Source organism: Pipistrellus kuhlii, unplaced genomic scaffold (genome assembly GCF_014108245.1).
Source record: "Pipistrellus kuhlii isolate mPipKuh1 unplaced genomic scaffold, mPipKuh1.p scaffold_m20_p_16, whole genome shotgun sequence".
NCBI classification, from domain to species: Eukaryota; Metazoa; Chordata; class Mammalia; order Chiroptera; family Vespertilionidae; genus Pipistrellus; species Pipistrellus kuhlii.
Genome location: NW_023425471.1, coordinates 29,742,927 through 29,769,864, shown reverse-complemented (window position 1 = coordinate 29,769,864; position 26,938 = coordinate 29,742,927). Strand labels below are relative to the sequence as shown.

The window sequence follows — 26,938 nt, the reverse complement described above, 5'->3', positions numbered from 1 at the left end:
TAGGTTGCTTTTTAATTGCTTTATTAACTTTACATTTTTCCATGCAAATGGGTGAAACTACTGTTGACAGAAACTTAAGACTGTGTGCCAAGGCAATCTCCAATTAGAAGCTGGTAACACAGAACCCACCTGACACATGGAAATTACATAAGGTTCATAGCAAACAGATCAAGTAAAGGCATATCAGAAAACGCAAGGAAAATGAGAACAACAGTGGGAATCACAGTATTAATCTCATTAAAAAAATGGCAGGAATCAAGGCATAAGGCAAAATTCATCATGATGGTCATGGTGATTCGAGAGCTCCCCCAGAAGGATACGCAGGCAATTCCTTAATTGCAGCTCCCTAAGTTTTCTCCTGATTTCTCTCATCTCTTCCATGAACATTTCCATATCATCTCCATCTCCGCCCATCCCATCATTGGCCTGCCTATTGGGTATGGCCCATCGGAAGTTAGGGGCCAGTCGGCGGGCCTGTCCCCGTCTGTTGTGTCCCGCTGGCTGGTGGCCTTCGCCCCCTCCCAGAGGGCGGTCTTCCTCTCCATTCCGCACGGGCTGCTCCATCTCCTCGTTTTCGTGGTGGATATCTGCCATGATGAGATTTTTTTCCTGATTGTTTCTCTTTGAACACAAGTAAGACAAAGGTACGGAGAGACTGAATGCTTGGTGCACTGACCAGTTGGATTCAGGGCCTGATATCAAAGCTTTTTGAAATATCACTTTCCCCACCTCAGGGGCTTCGCGCGCCCTCTAGGGGGGGGTCTCCGCTCCAGCCCCGCCCCCCAGCTCGCTCCTCCTCCCTCCTCCCTCCCCCAAAGCCCACCATTTTCCCCTTCCCAGAATTCTTCCCCGGGATTCAGCACACAGCAAAATGGAGGACTGGGGACTGGGAACAAAAACTTGGGGGAGGTCCCTGGCTGGGCGCTGCACCCCGCACCCACCGGGGCCTGTCCCCGCAGCGGCTCCTCCCCCGATGGCCGCCGGAGCGGAGCGGCGCGGGGCGCAGCCCACACCGGCCCGAGGCCTGCGGGGCCGCGGAGGCGGGGGAGGGCGCGGGCCCCGCGGTGCATCCACCGCCCCCGCCCCCGGCCCCACCGCCCCCTTCTTACGTCCCCCCTCCCGGGCCGCGTCTTTTCCCTGTTCCCTCTCCGCGCCCCCCTCCTCCCCCCGCGTCTCTCCCCGGAGCGGAGCGGCTTCCCCGCGCTCGCAGGGCACCGGGCGGCGGCGATCTCCACGGCCAAGCGGCTCTGCCGCCCGCCCCGCACCCGCCGCCCAGCCCCGCGCCCCACGGGGCCGCCGCTTAAGCCCCGAGACCGCCCGCCGGAGCGGACGGGGCCGGGGGACCGGGCGCTGACCCCGGCGCCGGCCTCCGGGGTGCGGGGCGGCCGCTGCCCCGGCCCCGCGCGCCCCGGCGCTTACCCGCCGCGCTGATCCGGGCCCGATGCCAGCCGCCGGCGCGGGCAGCGGGAGGGAGCTGGTACCCAGAGGGAGTGACGGCCGCCGCTCCGAGGCTGCTGCCTCCGCAGCTCCGTCACGTGAGGCCTCGCGTCACCGAGGAGCTAGCCCCCCAACTCCTGAGGCCAGTGCAGCACGAGCGCGCGTCCCCTCCCCCTGCTCATGCACCCGCACATACTACCCCCTCCTCCGGTTTGTGCTCCAGGGCCCAGCATGCACCACCCTCTCACTCATCTCTGTCCTATCCAATCTGAGGGCCCACAAGTGGCCTCACGTCCCTGGGTTGGAATTTGCCCTTCTCTGTTTACCCAGGAGGTTCTGCAACCCCCTTCACCCCACCATTCCCGCCCCAGGCCTTGGTTTTGGCGGTTTTTTGCTTTCACTGCCCCCCCTCCACACACACACACACACACACACACACACACACACACACACACCCTGCACAAGCACAGCCACCATTTTCCCCCATCCCCTACATTTTTACCCTTCTAGGAAATTTAGAATGAGGACTAGTGTGGGAAGGGGCCAGGGGACTTGTCAGAAAGAGAGGCAAAGAGTTAGAGTGGGTTATATATAGCCTTCGCCAAAATCTCTTAGTTTCCTTTTAAAAAAAAAAAATCGAGAAACCAAGATGGCGGCATAGGGTAGACACCCAATGCAGCCTACCACAACAAATTTGAATTTAGAACTGAAAAACAGGGGAGGCATTGCCCTGAAGCATCAGATGGCTGGCTGAGAGGAGGCTCTGCCATCTGGGAAGGAGAGAGAAGGCACGCTGAACCTCAGGAACTGTGAAGGTATGGAGAACTGTGTGCGCAAAAAGGCGCTGGCTTAATCCCGGTGCTTAGAGGAAGGGCCTGACCGAGATTGCTGCTGGCTTACTCCCTGCACGCAGAGAGGGCGGGCAGGGCTGAGTTCGCTACTGGCTTACTCCTGGCACGGAGAGGGCGAACAGCTAATGCGGCTGGCTTTCTTGTCCGAGAGGAAAACAGAATCACCCTATTGCTCTGATAAATGGCCCCAGACAGGGCGAGGCCAGACTGTCAGGCAGTGGGCAGAGATCTCTTGGAGGTGTGTGAAGCCAGAGGCCATTACTGTGGGACTTGGGGAGGAGCTGAAGGGAAAACAAAGTTTGTCTGCACCAACCCGAGACTCCGCCCTACCTGTGGCTGAGCACAGAAGCTCTCCCAGAGGCTGGCTTTCTCTAAGGAGGGACTTGCAGGAATCCAAAGCTTGTCTGTGCCTTTACCAAAGAGGTGCGCGCGCGCCTGCAACCAATCTTCCAAAACTCTCCAGGAACAGGACTTTTCTAAGGCGAGACTGACAGGGAACCAAAGATTGTCTGCGCCACCCCGAGACCCCGCCCTATTCAAGCAGAGTACAGAAACCCTCCTAGCTGAGACACTGCTGATCCTCACAGCCAATTGGCTTGGAGATCAATGCTTCCCAGTGATACCAACAATAAGCAAGGCTTAACAACAAGACTGCACACACAGCCCACAAAGGGCTACACCAAGACTGTCCACTGCAGGTAACTGGGAAGGCTGTGCTACTGGGCTGTACCAGAACACCTAGCACACAAAGCTATTCCATCAAATCAGGGAGACAACTAAAATGCAGACAAGAAGAAGGACACAAAGGAAGGAGATGGAGGAAAAGAAAAGATTGGACATTGAGTTCAAAACTACAGTTATAAGGTTATTCAACAATATCCTAAAAAAGGCCTATAAAATAAATGAGACCTATGAGGATATGAAAAGGGAGCAACTAGAAATAATAAGGGATCAACAAGAAATGAAGAAAATATTGTCTGAAATAAATTATTATACAAAGTCCTAAAAACAGACTGGGAGATCGCAAGAATCAAGACAAAGATTTAGAACAGAAAGAGCCAGAGGACACTCCTCTGCAGAAGGGAGAAGATAAAAGAATCCAGAAAGTTGAAGATAGTGTAAGAAACCTCTGGGACAATTTCAAGCGAACCAACATCAGAATTATGGGGATTCCAGAAGAGAGAGAGCAAGATACCAAAAGAGTACTAGAAGAAATAGTGACAGAAAACTTCCCCCACCTGGAAAAAGAAATAGACTTACAAGTCCAGGAAGCCCGCAGAACCCCAAACAAAAGGAATCCAAGGAGGACCACACCAAGACATATCATAATTAAAATGCCAAGAGCAAAAGACAAAGAGAGAATATTAAAAGCAGCAAGAGAAAAGCAGGTAGTGACCTATAAAGGAGCACCCATAAGATTGTCAGCTGATTTCTCAACAGAAACCATGCAGGCCAGACGGGAATGGCAAGAAATATTCAAGGTGATGAATAACAAGAACCTACAGCCAAAAATAATCTACCCAGCAAAGCTATCACTCAGAATCAAAGGACAGATAAAGAGCTTCACAAATAAAAAAAAAGCTAAAAGAGTTCATCACCACCAAACCAGAATTATATGAATTGCTGAAGGAGGTTATTTAGGAAGAGGAAGAAGATAAAGATAAAAATTATGATCAACAAATACGTAGCTATCAACAAGTGAATCTAAAAACCAAGGGAATTTAAAAATCTGATGAACAATATTAACTGGTGAATATAATAGAATCAGAGGTATGGAAGGGGAGTGGACTGACGATTCTCAGGGAAAAGGGGAGTGGGGGTGCGGGAAGAGACTGAACAAAAACTGTGCACCTATGGATGAGGACAATGGGGGATGGGGAAAGGACAGAGGGTGGGGTGGGAACCTGGTGAAGGGGAGCAATTGAGGGGGGGAAGAGGATCACATTTGTAATAATCTGAACAATAAAGATTTATTTAAAAAATAAATAAATAAATAAATAAAATAAAAATAAAAAATCAACATGCCTCAAAGCATAAAAATTTATGAGGCTTCATTTTTAAAGAAATGTTTCCATCCCACAGAATAAAAAAGCCTCATTGTTTGTTCACCCATACCACACAGAAAACATTTTCTTTGGCTCCACACAACATCAAATCACTTTTGAAACATACTAACTTATTTCAAAATTTCGTTTTGCAAGAGGGCTGCACCTTTCTGAACACAGTTGGTGTTTTCAAAATTGTAAAGGGAGAGTCCAGTTATCAGACCTTGGCCATTTAATGTAAATTTGTGTGTTTTTTTTTTTTACAGAGCCTTTGCAGAAAAGGAAACTTTTTATTTCCTACTTTTCTTCCCAACCCTTTTGAACCACCCCTACAGATATCTTCTTAGAATGATCTTAGAGGTTAAGTACCTAATATACAGAAGTCAATTCCAAAGCCTTATGCCCTTTGATGTGAATGTTTCAAAAAAATATTAAAAATAAGCAGTAGGTAAGTGAAGTAACTAAACTTGAGACTGAAACTCACCTTGAATCTAAATATTCCTTTCCCCAATTTGAAATAACTAAAACAAAATTATCACAGCTAGAAAATAGAGATATCTTTAGAAAAGTGGTACTATTATAAAACAATATTTAGTAGGTATTGCTTGTGATAAAACAACCAAAAGAGTTGTGTGTACTGAGACAAGACAGGCCAGACAAAGGCTTACTGCCTCTAGGTTTGACTCCAAACTCCTACGTAATCTCCTATCCTACTAAACTAGCTGGGACATTGAATAAAGGAAGAGTATGTACTTAGTGCATATATAGTTTGAAATTTGGGAGATATATAAAGTTTTACACACACACACACACTTTTAGGGATATATGGTGTCAATAGAAGGTCTCTGCCACTAATCCAATGCCAACATGAATCTCTAATCTGGGCTGTGGTAAATGGATAAACTTCATTCAGGTGAACAGTTTGCAAAAAGAGCAAATGCAGCCTTAGTTGAAAACCAAAAGTATGCTCCCCCAAGAAAAAGAGGCCTACATATATGTAAACTAGAGGCCCGGTACACGAAATTCATGCATGGGGGGGGAGAGGAGATGGGGGTTCCTCAGACCAGCCTGCACCCTCTGGAAATCCAGGACTGCTGACTCCTACTGCTCACTTGCCTGCCTGCCTAATCTCCACTAACCCCTCTGCCTGCTGGCCTGATCACCCCTAACACCCTCCCCTGCTGGCCTGATCACCCCTAACTGCCCCCTCCCCACCAGCCTGTGAGTGACCCACGTCCCGCGTGGTTCAGTATTCAGGCTCTGGAAGAGGGGCTTCATGCAAATGAGAGAGATGAGACAAGAAATAATAATTTGGAAATTGGGGGGCCAGGTGGGAACCCAACGCAAGAGGGAGGACTCCCACTGGTGCTCAGGTCTTGCCAACTTTTTATTCAATTTTGGATACATATCTAGCCCTTAGTCAGGCAGATAATTGTGGTAATAGAGAGACTATCCTAAAGGTCAGTAAATATTAGAAAGATTTACTCTGAGACTATTTAGTCAGGAAATTGCTTGAGCCCCCATTGTCTGGACTAAACAATCGTGCATAGTTCTGGCCCTTGCCGTAGGTTCACCAGCTTTCTGTGGTCCTTATTTACACTCCTCTGATAGTGAAGACAATGGGTGGCTTCTCACACTGGCCTAACTGCCTCTAACTGTCCTCCCCTGCTGGCCTGATTGCCCCTAACTGCCTCTGCCTTGGCCCCCGCCACTGTGGCTTTGTCCAGAAGGAGCACTGGATGATCAGAAGATGTCTGGTCAACCGGGTCTAATGAGCATATTACATTTATTAGTATAGAGAGCGAATGCCCTGATTGTTCCATTTTTATGCAAACGAGGAATCCAAATTTGCACAGTTTGATTGGTTCAAACAGCATTGTTCTGATTGGTCAGAATTGTGCTTCCTTGTTTGTCATTATGAAGCTGTTCTGATTGGTTGGTAAAGATGCAAATGAAGATATGACTACATAGTTCTAATTGGGCAGGCCAAGTCTCAGTCCATTGATCAAAATATGATTCCAGGAGTTCCTTAATAGGGTTGTCTTAGCCAGGAGGAACATGATTAAGGTGACCAGAATCTTTCCAAAAATCGGGACTTTTTAAAAACGCTGCAGGACACGGGACAAATTGTTAAAAATCAGGACTGTCTTGCCAAAAGCGGACGTCTTAAACATGATACAAGAGGCTTTGCAACTTAGTCTGCAGCTTTCTCTGATATGTATTTTGCCTGAGAGGCCTCTGTAAACAGTGAATGCTAGACTCTGATTATGAGTTTAGCTCCAGTTTACCCCAAGGAGTCCTTCTTAGTGTTTCCAATAGATATATTAACATGTAGCCCCAAAAACTCAAATTACAAAATCACATCCAATAATTATCTTTTAAAGAGATGCTAGTGATTTCTGGGTTCTGTCTCACAGAGTACTCTTCATACAAATAGCTCTATTGGTGATATTGGCTGAAAGGATGCTGATTAGAAACATGAGCTGTCTGGATAAAAAGTCCTGGCTCTACTACTGTAACTTGCTGTGTAACTTTGGGTCAATTACTTATCAAGGTGTGTGTGCTTTCTTTGTAAAATGCATTGTTAGAAGAAGTAAATTTATCAAGTACTTACCCCAGAGCCTAATAAATTGCCAATAAAAGTTGACACATTTTTTACCATTATTAGATGGTTTCTAACAAAAATTGAAGAGTAGTTGAATTCTTTCCTTAGCTAGATCAACTTGTGTATAAATTCATGAGGACCCAACATCTGTTTTTTTCTACTTTGCATAACTAGTGACTTAGGTCCCTTGTACCAAGTGAATATTTGTTAACTGAATGCATCCACAAGAGAATTGTTCTTCACTCAAGAAACTGTGTTTATAACAAGACAGAAAAGCTTTTATGAAAATTAAGAATTACCTAGAAAGAACCCTCTTCAAGCTGAAACCGGTTTGGCTCAGTGGAAAGAGTGTCGGCCTGCGGACTGAAGGGTCCCAGGTTCGATTCTGGTCAAGGGCATGTACCTTGGTTGCTGGTACATCTCCTGTAGGGGGTGTGCAAGAGGCGGCTGCTCAATGTTTCTCACTCATCGATGTTTCTGATTTTCTTTTCTTTTTTTAATATACTTTATTGATTTTTTACAGAGAGGAAGGGAGAGAGATAGAGAGCTAGAAATGTCGATGAGAGAGAAACATCAACCAGCTGCCTCTTGCACACCCCCTACTGGGGATGTGCCCGCAACCAACGTACATGCCCCTGATCGGAATCGAACCTGGGACCTTTCAGTCAGCAGACTGACGCTCTACCACTGAGCCAAACCGGTTTCAGCTGTTTCTGACTTTCTATCCCTCTTCCTTCCTCTCTGTAAAAAATCAATAAAATATATTTTTTTAAAAGAATCCTCTTTAAGTAGAGAAAACACTGTGACATAACCATTGACTTTCAAAGTTCCCAATTGGAAGTTTAACAGTTGCAGTTTTATTTCTTTTAGTGGCTAAATGCCTTGCTATTGTCTTTTTGACCCATATGGAAAAAGTCTTGTTTAAAACTACCACATTTTCTTGGATGAAAATATTCATTTGTATCTTGTTCCACATTAGGTTTTATGCCATTTAGGAAATTGGTTGTATTGAAGTGAGGTTTTAAAGATAAATAAAAATTGTCCTGGAAATGCTAGCTTTACTAAAATGTTATGAGGTATTGGGATATTTTTTTGTCCCTTAAAGTTTTCCGGAGAGTTAGAGATAGATAACAACATGTTAAGAACAAAATTTGAAAAATTTCCAAGACTAAGTTAGGATATAAGAGTTTCAGTTTGGAAATCATGTGCCCTTAAGACAAAAAGAGGGTAGACTAGTTTGATCACTCTTACCTTGAAATAATAGAATGGTGGTGTAGTTTGTGAAGGAAGAGAGTGGGTTCATATTTGAGGAAGTACAGTGTTTGTAATAAGAATTTATCCCCTCTCCTTATCTCTTATAAATATGGTAGATAGTTACGCTTGATTCCCAAAGCCATTGGAGTGGGATCCTAAAAGAATTACACATAAAATTTAGGGATATCTACAAGATAGCACAATTCACATTTAGTCCTCTGCTAGATCACTGGCGTTTTGAGCTAGTTAGATGCTATAGGAGCTCAGAATAACATTTTTGCAGAGATCATGTAGTAGTAGTGTGGCCTGGCGGAGAAAGGGCTAGAATTAACTCCTTACCAAAGTTCCCAATTCTGGAGGAGTGAAACATAAATTTTACCATGTCTACAGGCTCTGGAGTTGTTACTGGGGAGAAGGGAGTTATTGAGATACAGACTTACCAGAAACGGTTACATAGTAAGGCAAAGAAATCTATGAATCACATGAATATTGTGTGAGAATCATCAACTAGAAGTCACATGCAAGATATGGCTCAATCTTCCAACATGCCACAAAAATCTAAGGGAGCTGCTTGACTGTGATTCCTTATCAGCAGGCTCTATAGAAATCAAACTTGAGCTACAATGATGATTAATCACATGGGGAATAGCAATCTTACCCTATGTAGTCAGGTTAAAGAGAGTCTTTTTAGCCCCCTCTTCCAAACTCTCAAACAATCTAAGTAAATATAGGGAAGGAGGATGTGATGATTAATTTTATGTGTCCAGTAGGCCATGGGATGCCCATATATCTGGTTAAACATTTCTGAGTGTGTTTGCGAGGGTGTTTCTGGAAGAGTCCAGCATTTGAATTGGTGAACTGAGTAAAGCAGATGACGTCCCCAATGTGGCTGGGCATCATCCAATGCATTGAGGACCTGACTAGAACAGAAAGGCAGAGGAAGATTGCATTTGCTCTCTGCCTGACTGTTTGAGCTGGGACATTAATCTCCTGCCCTTGGCTTTCCTGGTTTTCAGGACTTCTGGTTCAAACTGGCATCTACACATCAGCTCTCCAGCTCTAAGGTCTTTAAACTATAACACTGGCTTTCCTGGCTCTGCAGCTTGCAGACAGCGCATTATAAAACTTCCTAGCATCCTTAATTGTATGAACCAAGACCATATCTATCTATCTATCTATCTATCTATCTATCTATCTATCTATCTAATCTATCTATCATCTATCTATCTCTAGCTATCATTTATCTATTCATCATCCATCTATACTTACCTTGTAGGTTTACACACATTGTATGTCAAATCAAAGTAAGTATACTAACATTTTATTTATAATTACTTTTGGCTTTTGTAGAGATGATGATAAGCCAAAATCATAAACCTTCTGATTTATAATATTTTACATTATTTCAAATATTCTACAAAAAAATAGGTAAGTATAAGAATAAGCAATAAATTATTTTGAAAGACTAGTAAAACTGATCATTTCTATGTGTTGGCAGTACAGAAAACCACCACAGGCCCCTCACCCAGGCCTCCCCACGCCCCAAGGGACCCCCCACTCTGATTTGGGACACCTATCAGGGCAAACCAGCCAGTCCCCACCTGTGTAGCAGACTTCTATCCTATCTAATAAAAGAGTAATATGCAAATTGACCATCACTCCAACACACAAGATGGCTGCACCCATGTGAACACAAGATGACCACCACAAGATGGCCAGCAGGGGAGGGCAGTTGGGAGGGACCAGACCTGCAAGGGAGGGCAGTTAGGGTCAATCAAGCCTTCAGGGGAGGGCAGTTAGGGGTGACCAGGCCTTCAGGGGAGGGCAGGTTGAGGTGACAAGGCCTGCAGGAGAAGGTAGTTAGGGGCAAACAGGCTGGCAGAGGAGCACTTAGGCATCAATCAGGCTGGCAGGGAAGTGGTTAGGGGGTGATCAGGCTGGCAGGCAGAAGCGGTTAGGGGCAATCAGGAAGGCAGGCAGGTGAGCAGTTGGGAGCCAGCAGTCCTGGATTTTGAGAGGATCAGGCCTAAATGGGGATGGAACATTCCTTGAGGGGTCCCAAATTGGAAAGGGTGCAGACTGGGCTGAGGGACACCCATACCCATGCATGAATTTCATGCACTGGGCCTGTAGTTAAAAATAATAAAATAAGAAGTAACATCTAGTATGGGATGGATGAGTAGGAGTTATTCTGGCTAAGTGTGTGAGGAGTGGTTGAGAGAACGTTTCAGGCAGGGAAAACTATGGGAAGCAAGCCAGGCCTTAAAAAAGTTATGAGCTTTGAGGAAATGGTGGGAATTTATTCAGCACAATAGTGTTGTTGTTGTTAACTATTTATTGAATACCAACTGTTGCAGAGTAGAGATTAGGAAGGAAGAGCTTTGACCTTAGGCAGACATTCATTCCATTTAATAGGTGGATGACCTTAGCCAAGATAATCTTTCTATTCCTCATTTTCCTTTTCTATTAAATAGTAGGTTCATGATATAAGATCAGAAAAAGAACTCAGAGTTCATGGAAGAAATCTCTGTAAGTCCAAGAAGCCATTTAGACAGTTACAATGCAACGATAATAGAATTATCCATTAGGATAAAATTTTTAAGACTAGTTATTTTTTAAAGAACCAGATAGGAAGAGGTCTGGCGAAGTAGCAAAATGTCACTCAAACAGACGCTATCTGTTTAGTGAGCTAAAGGGCTTCATTTTGTTATTTGTGAGTATGTGTATGTATGTATCTGTGTGTGTATATTGTACTTCATTTTTCCTTTACTAATGCATGATGAACATGTAGTACATATGGATCTACCTCATTCCTTTAAATAGATTATTTACCTACTAATATACTAAAAATATGAAGGGGATTCAGACAAAATATGTGAATAGACATTTCTCAAAGTAAGATGGAAACTTGGCCAATAAGTACTCAAAAATATGTTCCATTCCCAACCAAATTATACACCAAATGATGCAATTAATTTGCTGAGGCTCTTGCAAATTGTTGTTGTCAGAATAGCAAATAACTGTGTTTGGATACTTTACATGTGAGTAACAAACCTTAGCATACTTTGAACTTTCATTGTAGAGGGAACAGACCAACTTTTCTCTTAGCTTTTGCCTTTTCCTGTTATAGATTATAGAGGTAGCAGAGATATGTGAGATATGGGGCTGAGTTTCAAACACACACTTTCCTGTTGATTTTGCAGTATGAAATTTTGCATAAAATTTACTCCTGTCATTAGCATCCTGGTTGTGAATGACCCACGTCCATGTGGTTCAGAGTTCAGGCTCTGGAAGAGGGGCCTCGCTCAAATGAAAGAAAAGAGACAAGAAAGGATAATTTGGAAATATTGGGGGCCAGGTGGGAGCCCAACTCAAGAGGAAGGACTCTGCCTGGGCTTGGGCTTTGCCATCCTTTTATTCAATTTGGGACCCACCTATAGTCCTTAGGCAGGCAATTTCCAGTAACAAAGTATGTTATCAGTAAAGATTTACGTGACTGTCTGGTGGGGAAGTGCTTCAGCTACCATTGTCTCAACTAAACAGTGGGTGCATAGCTCTGACCCTTGCCAGGGCTCGAGCGTCACCAGCATTCCAGGCTCCTGGTCCACACCTCTCTGCCAGTGAAGACAATAGGCAGTTTCCCAGACTGGTAAAGTCATTGGTATTGCTCCTCTACTTTAATTTTGTGTGTCATTGTAGCTATGTGTTTCTGTATCTTTAAAGTTCCTCATAAACGATTTACTTGTAGTTTCTTAGTTGATGTTGTCATTCAGTTATTTAGGATTCATTCAAAAGCCTATGTATTTAAGAAAAAACTAGGAAGAGTTGCAAATGCCCTATTTGCACTCTACAGTATAATGTCTTATTTGCTTTATTTAACTTGAAATTAGAAATAAAAACTTGTGATGTTAGGAAAGGCTTGCCATCCCCATTAAGATTTATTGCACAGAGAAAACCGTAATTGGGAGAGGCAATCCGCCTTGGGTCCTGAGCATCCCTGCACATTGTAATTGGGTGTACCAAGAGGGAAGGCCTGGTCACTCTTCACAGGCAACAAGCAATGTCTTTTGCTGGACAAGAAGCAGGCTTGCTTCTGCTTACTAAGAAAGCTGTGAATTGTCCAAATTCAGGGTTTTTCCCCTGCAATCCAATGCACTGCATGTATAGGCATCCATCGAGTCCTATGCCATCCCATGGGACTTGTGGGTCATGGATAACTGATACAAACCAGTATGAAACTCTGGCTACTACTTTTGCTGTATTAATGTGCTTTGTCTCTGACCCAGGATTCTAGTGTCTTCTGACAGTATCCATTAACCACTAGCAGGTTAATCTATTAACTTTTAGGTAGGGTAAAATGTTAAACTGCACAGTTCTTGAAATCAGTGTTTCCAGATATTTCCCCAAGTCAATTATGCTAAGGCAATGTTTCCCACCAGGATGATTTTTACCATAGCATTATATACTGTATGCTATTAATATTGTGTTCTACTTCATTATTGTCTTCAAATAGACTCATTTGATTTGAATACTTTTCTGAAAAGGAAGATTTACAATACCAGACTATATCTTAAACTATAATCATCATTTGCCTTAGACAGAATGTTTATTAATGCACAGTCAAATAAATACAAGGAGATGACAATTTAAAATATTTGTATAGTATCTAAAATCATCTCCATCTACCAACAGGTCCTCTATGTTAACCCCAAGTTAGCTGATTGTATCAGAACTGGACAGACTATCACAACCAAAGTTTTAGTTAAGGAATTTTGAGGTCTTATCTCTTTTCCTATAAAAAGTTCTCATCAAGTCCCTCCGTGAAGGAAAAAAAAAGGGGGTGGGGGGAGTCTAGTGCTCTGACCTGCAATGGGGACAGTCATGCTCCAGCTAGTATGTCCAGGTCTGCCTGGCCATCAGCCTAGGATGGCCTGGTGCCTGCTGCAGGCTGGAGCAGAGAAGCCAAAGCCAGACACCCCGGGGATGAGTGTGGTTGGGGTGAGTCCTTCTAAACCTCAGAGCACCAGGGGATGGACTCATCCTGTCTGTAAAGCTGCCACAGTGAGCTGAAACCGGTTTGGCTCAGTGGATAGAGCGTCAGCCTGCGGACTCAAGGGTCTCAGGTTTTATTCCTGTCAAGGGCATGTAGCTTGGTTGTGGGCACATCCCCAGTAGGGGGTGTGCAAGAGGCAGCTGATCAATGTTTCTCTCTCATCGATGTTTCTAGCTCTCTATCTCTCTCCCTTCCTCTCTGTAAAAACTCAATAAAATATATTATAAAAAAAAAAAAAAAAAGCTGCCGCAGTGAGCCCCTGCACCCTCATCGCACTCCAGCCGGAATCCAGCCCCACCAGCATCCACCAGGCTGGTGCAAGCTTATGAAACAGTCTGGAGACATGAATGCCCCCCTCCCCAAAAGAAAGCATCACAGAGGAATCTATAGTAATAAAAGTAATATGCTAATTAGACCATGAGACCTCCAGGAGACCTTACCGACATCCTTCCAGACAAAGCCAGGGGGTTGGCAGGCCTGTAACCACCCCCAAACAGCCCTCAGCCCCTCACCCAGGCGGGCCATGCCCCCTAGCGGGGACCCTCACTCCATAGGGGAGTGGCCAACCTGCAAATGGCCATCAGCCCCTTGCCCAGGCCCAGCCCACCCCCAGCGGGCGGCCTTCACCCCAATAAGGGCATGGCCAGCCTGCAAACCGCCCCAGGCCCTTGCCCACCATCCCCTGCAGCTGCAGCCATCCTGGGCGAAGCCAGCCCAGGTCCTCAGTGCCCGTGGCTGTCTGGAGGAGGGAATCCTGGGTCCTGGGTGCGGGGGGCCAAGGCAGAGGTGGTTAGGGGCTAGCAAGCCAGCAGGGGAACAGTTAGGGGCAATCAGGTTGGCAGGCAGAAGTGGTTAGGGGCATCCAGGCAGACAGGTAGGCGAGTGGTTAGGAGCCAGTGGCCCCAGATTATGAGAGGGATGTCCGACTGCCAGTTTAGACCCGATCCCACAGGGATTCCATATTGGAGAGGGTGCTGGCCGTGCTGAGGGACAGACACCCTCCTGCCCCTGTGCACAAATTTCATGCACTGGGCCACTAGTGATAAAATAAAATTGGCACAACTGTGAGCCAGATTTAGCTGTATAGATACAGCTTCTTATATAGCACTTTCATGTTTCCAGGTAAGGATGGGAATATCCCCAAATCTGACTTGAACATCTCTTTCCACATGCATAAGGTTCTTTGTTGAACTGGTGAAGAGGGCCTGTCACTGGTCTTCTGGAAGAGCTCACTCACACTAAGGAAATAAGAATCTGAAAGATAAAACCCGAACTGTTAGACTAGAAGCTCTGACTAAAGTCTGTTATTCAGACTTGTCTTCTGGCCCAACCCTCAAACAGACCCATCAGGTCAGTCTTATGGGGAAGAGGGGGCCTCTGATAAAAATTCTATATCATGGCCCAAGTGGCCTGCATGTCTAAATTGAGGGCATTCTCCCCATTTCTGTAGAGGTCAGTCTGGAGATTCAGCCTGCTGAGGGTTCTGAAGAAATGTGTTGGGCTTCCCTATTTGAGAATTCCAAAATATCAGCAGCAGTAGTGGCCTGAGAGGTACAGAACCTAGATAGGGGAAGGAATGTCCAATGTATATGGTAATGTCGAGGTGGCAGGTGGGCATTTGGGCAGGTACAACAGAAGAGGAAGATAAGGAGGAGTCCACCTAACAGTTCACCTGGATTTGTTCTTAAGCATAGGTGAAAACTTTATCTTCCCAAATAGCTAAAAAAAAACACTTGAAAGTTGGGATCTTGCATGGACAGATGGGGGAAAAATAATTGTCAGATATATCTCACAGTCATTACCTTATCTGGTCTTCGCAAGATCCCTTAGAGATCATTATTATCATCTCTATTTTATAGATAAGAAAATATATAAAACTGGTGGTAATTTGGAGTTCATTTTGCTTCTAAAATTCTGTCAACAAATATCAAGTGTCCCAATGCCTTTAGAAATAAAAAGATAAGTTCTGTTGGTTACCTCTTTTTTTTGTTATAAAACTTTTATTATTTTTTTAAACTTTTATTATTTTAACAATACATATATATTCTAGAAATAAGGGAAAATACAAGTAAGCAGAATTTTAAAAATCACTCATAATCCTACTACTTAGTGATCTTTTTTGTCTTTCATCCCTCACATTTTTCTGTGCATAGATGTTTATACAAATGTATTCTTCCCTTTTAAAAATATGATATTCACATATTCCTTGCTAACATTTTTTCATTTTATATTCTGTCAGAAACCCCCTTTTGTATAAATGAGTCAAACTCTGTCTCCTATTAAAATGCAGAAACTTGAAGATTGGTTCAAACTATGATAAACAATGAGATGCAGAAACAAGAGATTCATCTAAAACCACTAATAGCAACAAATTAAAAGTAGAAAAATGGACAAGGTTTATCAGGAAAATGTAAATCACAAGAAAGCTATATGGCAATGTTAATATCAGAAAAAATCAAAATCAAGGTAAGCTACATTAAATAAGGGTAAGGATGGTTTCGATTAGCCTTCCAACGCATCACTATAAGTTTGTTTCTTACTCTCCTTATCTCATCTAATTCATTCACTTCTCTAAACATATCATCCTTGCTTAAATGCCTGTTGTGTATATCTTCTTTAAATTCCTGGAGAGACTGAATCAGCCTTTCTCTAAAAGTTCCTTCTATTTTTTCTTCCACCTCTGGCTCCTCCTCCTCCTCCTCTGGCTCTTCCTCAGGCTTTGGCTCTTCCTCAAGATTTGGCTCACTCTCATTTTCTGGTTTTCCTTCCATTTTTTGACAGGGTTTCATCGTGTGTCTGTCCTCTTCCTTCCTTTCCTTTTTCTCTTCTCTTTTTTCTGCTTATTCCTCTTTGAATATAATTACTCCTAGGAAGCAAGAAGGAGAGATGGTGAGTCAAAGGCTTGGTGACTGGACCCGTGCTCTGGACAGAGAGGTCTCAGCACTTGCTTTCAGTTTGTTTCTGAGCCATCATCAAATATCTTCCACCCGAGACTCATTCAGCGATGACGGCTTCCCTAAGACGGCCCCTCTCACCTCCTTTTTCCATTGCTTCTCCTCCCTCTCATTCCTCCTTCCAGCCCTCCTCTACCATCCCCCTCCCCCCACCCGCTCCCCGCGCAAGGCATAACACAAGACACTCCCAGCACAGAGGAGGCTGAGAGAAGCGGCGGGGGGGGGGGGGGGGGGGGGGGGGGGATGACGCGGGGGGGTGGTGGAGGATGAAGCAGGGGGCGGGGATTGGGCGGGGGGGGGGGGGGGTGAGGATCAGCGGGGCCCACAACTCAGTTCCACCTTCGCCCAGCTCCCCCGCAGGCGCCTTTATACTCTCCTCACCTACCTGTACGGATTCGGTCAGCTTCTTCTTAGTATACTCCAGTTGGGTTAGCGCACTGAACCACAGACTTGCAGATCTGCGGACAAACGGGAAACGCGAGGGGGAGGGGGTGGGAGAGGGAGGAGGGAGGAAGGAGAGAGGAGGGAGTGGAGGAGTGGAGGTGGAGCGAGCGCTTGGTGACCAGTTCCACGTACTTTTTTCCTCATTGAGGATCTCAGTAATGGAAAGTTTCTCACCTCTGTTTACCCCAGTTATCCCCTTCTTCACATGCAAGTTAGCTTGAATTTTCCATCAGACAGGGAGATTATTTCTGAATATCTTTAAGATTGAGGTGGGGGTTGGGGGAAGGGTAGGTGTTGAGAAAGTAGTCTGAGATGGCAGAGGTTTATTATTTTTCAAGTATCACAGGTTTCCCTGTCCTTCTCTCGAGACCCGTAGTCACTCCCTTTCCAAGGGTTATAATTTTCTGCAGACGCAGAGGTGGGAGTGAAGAGTGGACTTAATCAGGTCTGTGCCCTAGGCCCCCCCATCCTAGAAATCCCCAAGCAGTATCTATTTTGACACCAACCTTCGAAATTCCGGCCAACTGACTCTCCTTCCCCGTCTCAGGACCCGCTGTCGCGCAGCAGAAGGAAGCTGGTACCCAGATGGGAACAAGGACCAGACTAGCAGGACTTCTGCACACGTCGACTCCTGGTCACGTGATACCTACGTCACCAGTGAGCTCGAGTCCCTAATTTCCACTCCCACCAAAAGCGCGGCATAAGTAAGCCCTCCCTCTGCCCCCTCCCCCTTCATACATTTGGCCCTGTCAGTCTTTTCCGTTGTTGAGAATCCCAGGGGAAAATTTGTATTTGCCTTTCTCTGATTATTAGGGGGGCAGGGGGTGGAGGGCGGCTGCATCTTTTTCTGGAGCTACTAAACTTCTCTACTTCTTTCCAGAATTCTCTTCCTGCCTTCTGCTCCCAATATTAAGAACTCCTACAGCTATTGCCCCTCCTGCAGCCTCCATTTCATCTGCAACCTGGTCTTTGGGTTGGTTTGCCAGCCTGTTGAAAAAATTAAAGTCTGGGACAGGAATGCGATTTTTTAATATAGTTTTTACTTTATTCTTAATATTTTTATTTTATTTTTTAGTAAAATATCATTTATAGTCAGAAAAGACAAAGACAAAATTACTTTAGTTAAATGAATTAATGTGCACAAGTTGGCAGCTACAAAATAGGGATGTAAAGTACAGCATAGAGAATATAGTCAATAATATGGTAATAACTATGTATGGTGCCAGGTGGATATTAGACTTATTGGGGGGCTCACTTTTTAAAAAATATTTTTATTGATTCCAGAGAAGGGAGACAGAGGGAGAAACAGAAACATCAGTGATGAAAGAGAATCATTGATCAGCTGCCTCCTGCATGCCCCACACTGGGGATCGAGCCCACAACCCAGGCATGTGCCCTAGTTGGGCATGAAACCATGACCTCCTGGTTCAAAGACGCTCAACCACTGAGCCACACCAGCCCGGGAGGAGAGGGGGGTCACTTTTTAAGTTATGTAAATGTGTAACCACTGTGATGCACACCTGAAACTAATATAATATTGAATCACAACTGTAATTTAAAAAATGAAAAATGTAAAAAAAGAAGATGCTAGGGTCATCTCAGAATAGAACCTCAACTCACCCAGGCTACATTTTCAGAATCAATTCCTCCAGAGCAACAGCAACAAAGAAGGATATTCCTACTTATTTGGAAAGAGTCACAAATTGTGGAGGCTTAGAGCATTGGTGTTGGTGTTAGCAGGAATCAAGAGACTTGGAGAAAAGCTCTTAAGCACACTCAGGAACAAATCAATCTATGACATTCAAGGGAGAGAATTCACACTTGTAAACTTTCTTAAGAGACACATTCTCTTAAGCTCTAACTTCTGGAATTTAGGTGTGTTTTTTTTTTTTTTTAGTATATTTTATTGATTTTTTTTACAGAGAGGAAGAGAGAGGGATAGAGAGCTAGAAACATCAATGAGAGGGAATCATCAATCAGCTGCCTCCTGCACACCCCCCACCAGGGATGTGCCCACAACCAAGGTACATGCCCTTGACCAGAACCAAACCTGGGACCTTCCAGTCCGCAGGCCGACGCTCTATCCACTGAGCCAAACCGGTCTTGGCTGGAATTCAGTATTTTTGTCATACTTTCTAAGTATGGAAGTAGTGACAGCAGACTTATGTCCCTGTATCACCTAGCCAGATCATTTAGCCTCTTTGGGGATTGGATATTTTTTTTATTGGTAGAAATCAATGAAACTAATGAACATGTTCAAACATTTAAAAAAATGAGTTAATGCCTATACAGTCCTGAGAATAGTGCTGGCATATGGTAAATGCTTTTTAAAAAATACAAGCTATTATTATAATTATATTAGGATTTAATTTGGGAAAAAAGATTTAAAATGAAAAAAAAAAAGTAATGTTTTAACTCTAGAGCCCTGGTGGTGATATTTGCCAAGAAGCTGTGCTGCCTACAGAATCATCAATTGTTCCCTCATCTATAAAAGGTAATAGTAACACACACCTCATATAATTGACTATTGGGGATTCCAAATGATAACATTTGGGGAGAAGCGCTTCACTTATATAAAGTCTTCAATAGATATTGGTTATCTTTCAACTTCAACTCAGTCTTTATTAAAAGTCACAAATTGGCCAGTAAAAATTGCAAAATTTTCAGAAGTAACATTTGAAAAATAACAAGGAGACATATACATTATTATTGTTTTGTATAAGTTTTGCTGCCCCTTTGTGAGGCAGAATAAAGACCTCACTGGGTTGGGGGGGGGGGGGGGGCAAAAACACAACCTCACTATATCTCATTTTATTTCCTTTTTTAAAAATAAATCTTTATTGTTCAGATTATTACAGTTGTTCCTCTTTTTTTCTCCCATAGCTCCCTTCCACCTGGTTCCCACCCCACCCTCTGCCCTTACTTTTCCCCACTGTCCTCATCCATAGGTGTACGATTTTTGTCCAGGCTATTCACACACCCCTGACATCCCCTCCCCACCTCAAGAATTGTCAGTCTGCTCCCTCTCAGTGGCCCTGATTCTATTATAGTCACCAGTTTATTCTGTTCCTCAGATTTTTTATTCACTTGATTTTTAGACTCACTTGATAGATATGTATTTGTTGTTCATAGTTTTTATCTTTACCTTTTTTTTTCTTCTTCTGAGGAGGAAGCTGGTCTTTCAAGGCATGTCAGGCCATAAAAACTGTGAACAATACACTGCCCTGAGGGGGGGAAGGGTCGTTATTGCTGGCCCCAGGACAGATCATTGGATATGGCCTGAGCATCCCCAACACCTGGGAGCCTTTCAATAAGCCCATGAAAGGGGGCAGAACCATATCTGAAAGACAAAGACCCTAGAAGTTTATAAAATGTGAAACCCTATGCGTGTTTCTTCACTCTGATTTGGAAATTATTATCGGAGTCCATTAGTGTTAATAAAAGGGGTCTCTTGTTTTCTCTAGGAAGTGTGTTTGGTATTTCTTTGGTCTTCTGCAACATTTTCTCTTCTTAAAGAATACCTTTCAGCATTTCATATAATACAGGTTTGGTGGTGATGAACTCCTTTAGCTTTTTCTTATCTGTGAAGCTCTTTATCTGACCTTCAAGTCTGAATGATAGCTTTGCTGTGTAGAGTAATCTTGGTTGTAGGTTCTTGCTATTCATCACTTTGAATATTTCTTGCCACTCCCTTCTGGCCTGCACAATTTCTGTTGAGAAATCAGCTGACAGTAGTATGGGTACTCCCTTGTTGGTAGCTGTCTCTTGCTGCTTTTACTATTCTCTCTTTGTCTTTTGCTCTTGGCATTTTAATTATGGTGTGTCTTAGTGTGGTCCTCTTTGGATTCCTTTTGTTTGGGGTTCTGTGTGCTTCCTGGACTTGTAAGTCTATTTCTTTCACTGGGTGGGGAAAGTTTTCAGTCATTATTTCTTCAAATAGGTTTTCAATATCTTGCTCTCTCTCCTCTTCTGGCACCCCCATAATTTGGATGTTGGTACGTTTGAAGTTGTCCCAGAGTCTGCTTACACTATCTTCATATTTTTGGATTCTTTTTTCTTTTCTGGTTGGGTGTTTTTTTGCTTCCTCAAATTTCAAATCTTTGGCTTGATTCTTGCAATTCTCTAGTCTGCTGTTGCATCTCTGTGTATTATTCTTTATTTCAGACAGTGTATTTTTTTTTTTTTTTTTTTGGCATTCTCATTAAGGTCCTTGAAGGTCTCACTAACCTCCTCGGAGGTCTCATCAAGTTTCTTGGTGGTTTTTAGAAGATTCTTGAGTAACCTTATAAATATGGTTTTGAACTCTATGTCCAGTAGTTTACTTTCCTCCAATTCTTTCATTTGTGACATGTTTCTTTGTCTCCACATTTTGCTGCTTTCCTGTGTTGATAGAGTGGAAGAACTGCTGTAATGGAGAAACGTTTATGGGGCAGGACTTGCTTCAGTGGGGCTTTGGTGCTCACTGAGTCTGCCTCCTGAATGTGTCACTTATGGATGTGAGTAGTTGAAGTCTGGTGTCATCTCACACTGACCACTAGATACACTGGCTTCTGGATCTCCAATGGGGCGCAGGTCAGCTACTGTCTGAGGCCACCCAGCAGGGGCTACAACGAGAACTACTCTTTGCTTGAGGTTTGGAGGTTTTGGAGCTGTCTGACTAGAGCTGCAGTTTGTTAGGTTAAGCTGCGATAGGGCAGGACATTTATAGGCAAAAGCCTCTGAGTGGAGCTTGGGTGAATTTGTAGATTGTGCGTGACTGGGTCTGAGGGAATCATTAGGCTAGGGCGTGGCAAACAGCAATGGCTGCCAGTCAGCCGTCTCTGCGTCTCCACCTTTCCAAGTCCCCGTGTCCTGAGCCCCAGTGCAGTAAACAATGATTGATGCACGCACCTCTGCAAGAAAGCCATCCTCACTTTCCGATGGCTGACAGTCCTGCTTCTTCTCGTAGGAGTTTGGGTCCCCAGTGTCTCCCCAGAAACTGGAGTTCAGAGTAATCGGGAGCTTATCTCCCTTCAGGGTGAAAAAAGCAGTGCACAGAGTTGCCCGCCTCTAGCCTGCTTCGCTCGCCTCTCTGTACCTCAGCTTTTCAGCACTTCTGCACCTCTCAATGCTCTTTTCTATTTTCTTCTAGTTGTAGAACTTCCACTCAGCCAGCTTTCCCATGGTTCTTGGTGATAGATGTTTTGTCTTTTAGTTGTAGCTTTGAAATTGTTGTGCAAGGCAGCAGTTTAGGTGTTTACCTATGCCACCATCTTGGTTCCACTTAGAAGAGTCTTGAAAAACCTTATAACCATGGTTTTGAACTCTATATCTAGTCATTTGCTTTCCTCCATTTCTGTCATTTGTGACCTGTTTCTTTGTCTCCACATTTTGGCTGCTTCCCTGAGTTGATAGAGTGGCTCTGTGTGCTAAGTGTCCTATAGGGCCCAGTAGCTCAGCCTCCTCAGTCACCTGAGGTGGACACTCTTGGTGCACCCCTTTGTGGGCTGGGTGCCCAATCTTGTTGTAGTTAAGCCTTGATTGTTGTTGGTATCACTGGGAGGAATTGACCTCCAGGCCAATTGGCTGTGAGGATCAGCTGTGTCTAGAATGGGAGAAATTCTGTGCTGGAGACACCCTTATGGGGTAAGACTTGCTTCATTGGGGCTTTGGTGCTCACTAAATCTGCCCCTTGAGTGTGTCCCTATGGATCTGAGGATTTGTAATATGGATGGTCCCACTCTGACCATTGGGTACACTGGCTCTTGGATCTCCAGTGAGGTGCAAATTTAGCCTCTGCTTGAGGCCACCCAGCAGGTGCTATGGAGTGATCTGCAGATTCCTCTTTTTTGGGGTTTGTAGGTACCCAGATGAGGCCCAGATGTGAAGCAATGCAAGATTCTGTGGTGCCTTGGGCCTTCTTTTGGAAGTTCTAGCACTCTGTGACCCAGTTGCAGTTTGTTAGGTAATTTTAGATTGCAAATGGCCAGGCCATTTTTATGCAAAAGCCTCTGTGCACAGCTTGGTTGGGATGTGGTCTCAGGGAATCAACAATGTAGAGAAAACAGCTATGGCTGAACCTCAGCCCTGCCCTAAGAGGCCCCCAGGTCTCAGTGTCCCTCGATAATTGCTGCAAGCACCTCTGAAAGAAAGCCACCCTCGAGTTCTGCCTGATGCCAGACAGTCCAGTTTCTCCCCATATGAGTCTGGATCCCCAGAGTCTCACCTGCAACTGGAGTTCAGAGCAGTTGGGAGCTTGTGTCTCTCTCCCAATTGAAAAAGACAACTGCATCCTCAGTTGCCAGTCCTTTACACGAGTGCGTGCCTCCTTACCTCTGCACTTTACTTTTCCACCTCCTCAGCCTCAGTGTGCTTTTATCTTTCCTTCTAGTTGTAGAATTTCCACTCAGCCAGCCTTCCTGTGGTTCTGGATGATGTCTTGTCTTAGTTGTAGTTTTGAAGTGGTTGTGCAAGGCATCAATTTCAGGTGTTTACCTGTGACACCATCTTATTTTTTTTTTCATCTATCTCATTTTATTTCACTTGCTCTTCTGTCACATTATTCTTTCTTCTGGGAAGTTTGTGTATTTGACCACCAGAAAACCCCACTATATAATGGTTTGGGTCTGCTGTACAGAACACTAGTGTGAGAGATAGACAAGTTTAGTCCCAGTGTCAGACCTAGAACTTGGTCCAAAGTTGTGCTCAATGCTTCAAAAGGCCAAAACTCAAAAATAAGGAAAGGTTTATTGATTGAGAAGTCTCCAAGTGAAAAAAGGGGAACCTAATGCAATCTCCTTTTATGTGAAGGAAAGGGAAAATGAGTGGGGCAAAAAGTGATTGATGACTACAGACATGCGTGCCAGCAGAGGACCGAGGAAGATTGTGCTCAGTCTGTTGACCATAGCTGATGTAAGTCCAGGTCACAAGGTTCCTGCAAATCTTTCATAAACAACACATACTTCTCTTATCTTCTCAGGGAGAGTCATCTTCTGGGAAGGGGCTGTTTTTGTAAATCTCAAACTGAAAGCAGAATTCCTAAAAGGATTAGCATGTCTATATGCATAAAGCTATCAACCATGGGAACAGAGCATGCTTAAATAAATAAGAAGGAGTCAGAGAGTCTAAGCATTACTCTGTTACAAACTGACCATATGAACCTTAATAAGTTACTCTCTCTGTATCTCTAAAATAGGAGAGCACCGGCAAGCTCTAAGAACCTTAGAAAGAAGCATATGATTGGTAAAACATTTGAATATATTGTCCTTAGTATGATTAAAACATCCTGAATGGCAGTTGTTTTTCTTCAGCTTTATGGAAATGCTTTCAGAAATCTTTAGAATGTCTGAAAAGGGAATGGTGTTTTGCTGCCATTACCCCATTTTACACTCCTAACAACAATTGCAGGGAAGATATTTCTATTTTACACATGAAGAACCTAAACAGAGAGTTTAAGCAGTGTGCCTGAAGACATTATCTCCTTATATCTGAGTAGAAAAGACCTCCACTTGAGGCCCTGTTTTTATTTATTTCATTTTTTATGTATTTATTTATTTTTTGTAAGTGAATGTTTATTAGGGAGGGAAGTTATCAACTGAAACAGCAGCAAATGAAGAGTGAATGAGGAAACTCCCTGTTGTCACAGCTACCCAAGTCCTCCACCCTATGTGGCACAGGAGGCATTTCAATTTGTGACCAGCAGCCCAGAATTATCAAATGCTTTCCCATTCAATCTAATACTTCCAGATTCCTGCCCAAAAGGAATACATTAAGAACATGGAAACTTGCTCACGGACAGGAAACCCCCAAAGAGTAAGGGAGGGAATGTAGAAATTAAGAAGTTATGTAAAACACTCTTTAAATTGTAATTAACTACATTTTCATATCTTCACAGTAATACAAAACACAGTCACTTGCAGAACTGGATCAGATTACTTAAATACCGAATACATTTTTAGTGCTCTACATACGCGTTTGGGAGTTACTTGGTTTATGTGAAATGGAGCTATTAATACTTTTCTACAGCAGTAACTGCCCACCAGGAAGGCCAAGTCAAACAAATCAGGGAATGGAGTTTCCCACAGCTGCGTGTGAAAAGACTAGGAATGGTTGATTCCACACACATGAATGGTTTCTTTTTCTTTCTTTCTTTCTTTTTTTAATGCAAACTCTGTTTATTTTATTTTTTAAAAAATATATTTTATTGATTTTCATACAGAGAGAAAGGGAGAGAGATAGAGAGTTAGAAACATCGATGAGAGAGTCATCGATCAGCTGCCTCTTGCACACCCCCTACTGGGGATATGCTCGCAACCAAGGTACATGCCCTTGACCGGAATCGAACCCGGGACCCTTCAGTCCCCAAGCCGACGCTCTATCCATTGAGCCAAACCGGTCCCGGCATGAATGGCTTCTTTGCTCTGGGAAATCCACATGGAGGAAGGAATGGAGATGTGCACAGAGGTCTCTGGAGGGAAGGAGGACACCGCCCTGTAGGCAGTCAGTTTTCGGCGCCTTTGACCGCATCACATTCTCCTGCGCTGTCCGACGTCCATAATGTGAGGTTGTCCCTAAGCACCTGCATGATGAGGGTGCTGTCTTTGTACGAGTCTTCATTCAGTGTATCTAGTTCTGCAATGGCCTCGTCAAAAGCCGTCTTGGCCAGTGTGCAGGCGAGCTCGGGGTTGTTGAGGATCTCATAGTAAAACACTGAGAAGTTGAGAGCCAGCCCCAGGTGGATCTGGTGTGTGGGCTGCATCTCCTTCTTGCTGATATCGAAAGCCTCTTGGTAAGCCCCTTGGGAATTGTCTACCATTTGTTTCCGATCTTGACCACCTGCGACCTCAGCAAGGTACCAGAAGTAGTCTCTCTTCATCTTCAGATAGAAGACCTTACTCTCTGGATTAGTTACGTTGGCTATTCAATACTTATCCAACAATTCCAGCACGGCGGCGCAGATGGAGCGCAGCTCCGACTCCACCTTCTCCCGGTAGTCCTTGCTGAGCTGCAGCTTCTTGTCCGAGGTGTCCGTCTTCTGCTCGATGCTCGAGATGACTCTCCAGGCAGACCGGGGGCCGCCCACCACGTTCTTCTAGGCCACCGAGAGCAGGCTGCGCTCCTCGTTGGACAGGTCGGCGCCCTGCTCCGTCACTGCCTTCATGCAGGTGGCCATGTCGTCATAGTGCTCGGCCTACTTGGCCAGCTTCGCCTTCTGGATCAGCTTCGTCTTCTCCATGGGGGCGCAGAGGAGAGCACGGTTGAGCACCGGAGGTCGGAGGCAGTGTGCGGAGAGCCTTCAAGTCTCCGCGGCAGAGGCGGGAGTCCCACCACTTCCATCCGCTCCTGGCTTTCCGAGGCCCTGCTTTTAGAAGGCCAGTGTCTGGCCCTCCTCTCCAGGCCCTTTTCCCTTGGTAATGAAGAGTCAATGGGGCAAAATGTGCCTACTTGGAGACTTCACGTCTTTTCTTCTAAACCACACTCTGGACACCCAGGACTCTAGAATACCCTATCCAAATGACCTGGAGGCCCAATCCAAAGCCTGCTGTGCCTCTTCTCTGGGTCTATCCTCCTGAGAATGGGCTACACCCACTGTGGGTTCACCCTAGGGGAGGGATAGAAGATATAAGTATAAAGACAGAACCCATCACATGTAGCCATTTGGCTAAAGAAAATGGTGGACTTCCAGCCAACAGGAGTTCAGAGAAGGTAATAGCCAGTTAGCTAATTATCGATAGTCAGAGAAAGCCTCTAGCAGGAAAAAGAGCTTGACCTGGGCCTGGTAGGGTGGAAAGAAAAGAGGAGACCAGTATGATTGAATCTAGGACCTGTGCCCTTACCATTACCCTGGCTTGTCTCATGCTGCCTTGCTGGGTAAAAGTCCACTTGCTCCTCCTTAGGGGTGCTTAGGTATATTGATGATGGCTGCCATCTGAAAGTAGGTTCGATCCAAACATTTTTGGACATGTTCTGCACTACTTCCAAGGACTTTTCACTTATTTCCAGGTCACAAAATATAAATCAGTCAACCTTTTTGGATAGAATATAGGTTATTGTTAAGTACTCAAAATATGCATTCTTTTTGAGTCTGTAAATCCATTTTTAGGTACACATCCGAAGGAAAATACTTAATGCCAGTCACAATGATTTAATAAAACAAAGTTTACAGACCTGAATTCCTACTTTCAATCTTTTGATTTGGACCTGAACATATAAAGAGAAGCCACAAGTGAAAATCAGAAATGAGGGAGCAGAAAGAGAGAATTGTTCTAGGAAATAGCAGATATGTGCCCAAGCATATACACAAGTATATGAACATT

The 26,938-nt window shown here is 44.3% G+C and overlaps 3 protein-coding genes and 1 pseudogene across 4 annotated transcripts in view; 1 reads left to right on the top strand and 3 right to left on the bottom strand.

Annotated features, from left to right (window-relative positions):
• BEX4 (brain expressed X-linked 4) overlaps positions 1 to 26,938 on the top strand; it is a 667,575-nt gene that overhangs the window by 613,333 nt on the left and 27,304 nt on the right. The window lies entirely within an intron of this gene.
• On the bottom strand, positions 5 to 11,583 carry BEX3 (brain expressed X-linked 3). 2 transcript variants are annotated; one of them, XM_045582418.1, is made up of 2 exons: positions 11,578 to 11,583; positions 5 to 621 (listed from the first exon to the last, which is right to left on the bottom strand). In XM_045582418.1, exon 2 carries the CDS (start codon positions 592 to 594, stop codon positions 256 to 258), a length of 339 nt encoding a protein of 112 aa, XP_045438374.1. In that variant the 5' UTR covers positions 595 to 621; positions 11,578 to 11,583; the 3' UTR covers positions 5 to 255. The 2 variants fall into 2 exon arrangements, with proteins under 2 accessions (XP_045438374.1, XP_045438375.1); XM_045582419.1 differs by lacking the exon at positions 11,578 to 11,583 and adding an exon at positions 1,420 to 1,674.
• TCEAL9 (transcription elongation factor A like 9) lies at positions 15,330 to 17,303 on the bottom strand. Its single transcript, XM_036439943.2, has 3 exons — positions 17,150 to 17,303; positions 16,585 to 16,657; positions 15,330 to 16,111 (listed from the first exon to the last, which is right to left on the bottom strand). Exon 3 carries the CDS (start codon positions 16,032 to 16,034, stop codon positions 15,717 to 15,719), a length of 318 nt encoding a protein of 105 aa, XP_036295836.1. The 5' UTR covers positions 16,035 to 16,111; positions 16,585 to 16,657; positions 17,150 to 17,303; the 3' UTR covers positions 15,330 to 15,716.
• Positions 24,143 to 25,978, bottom strand: LOC118720017 (annotated as a pseudogene).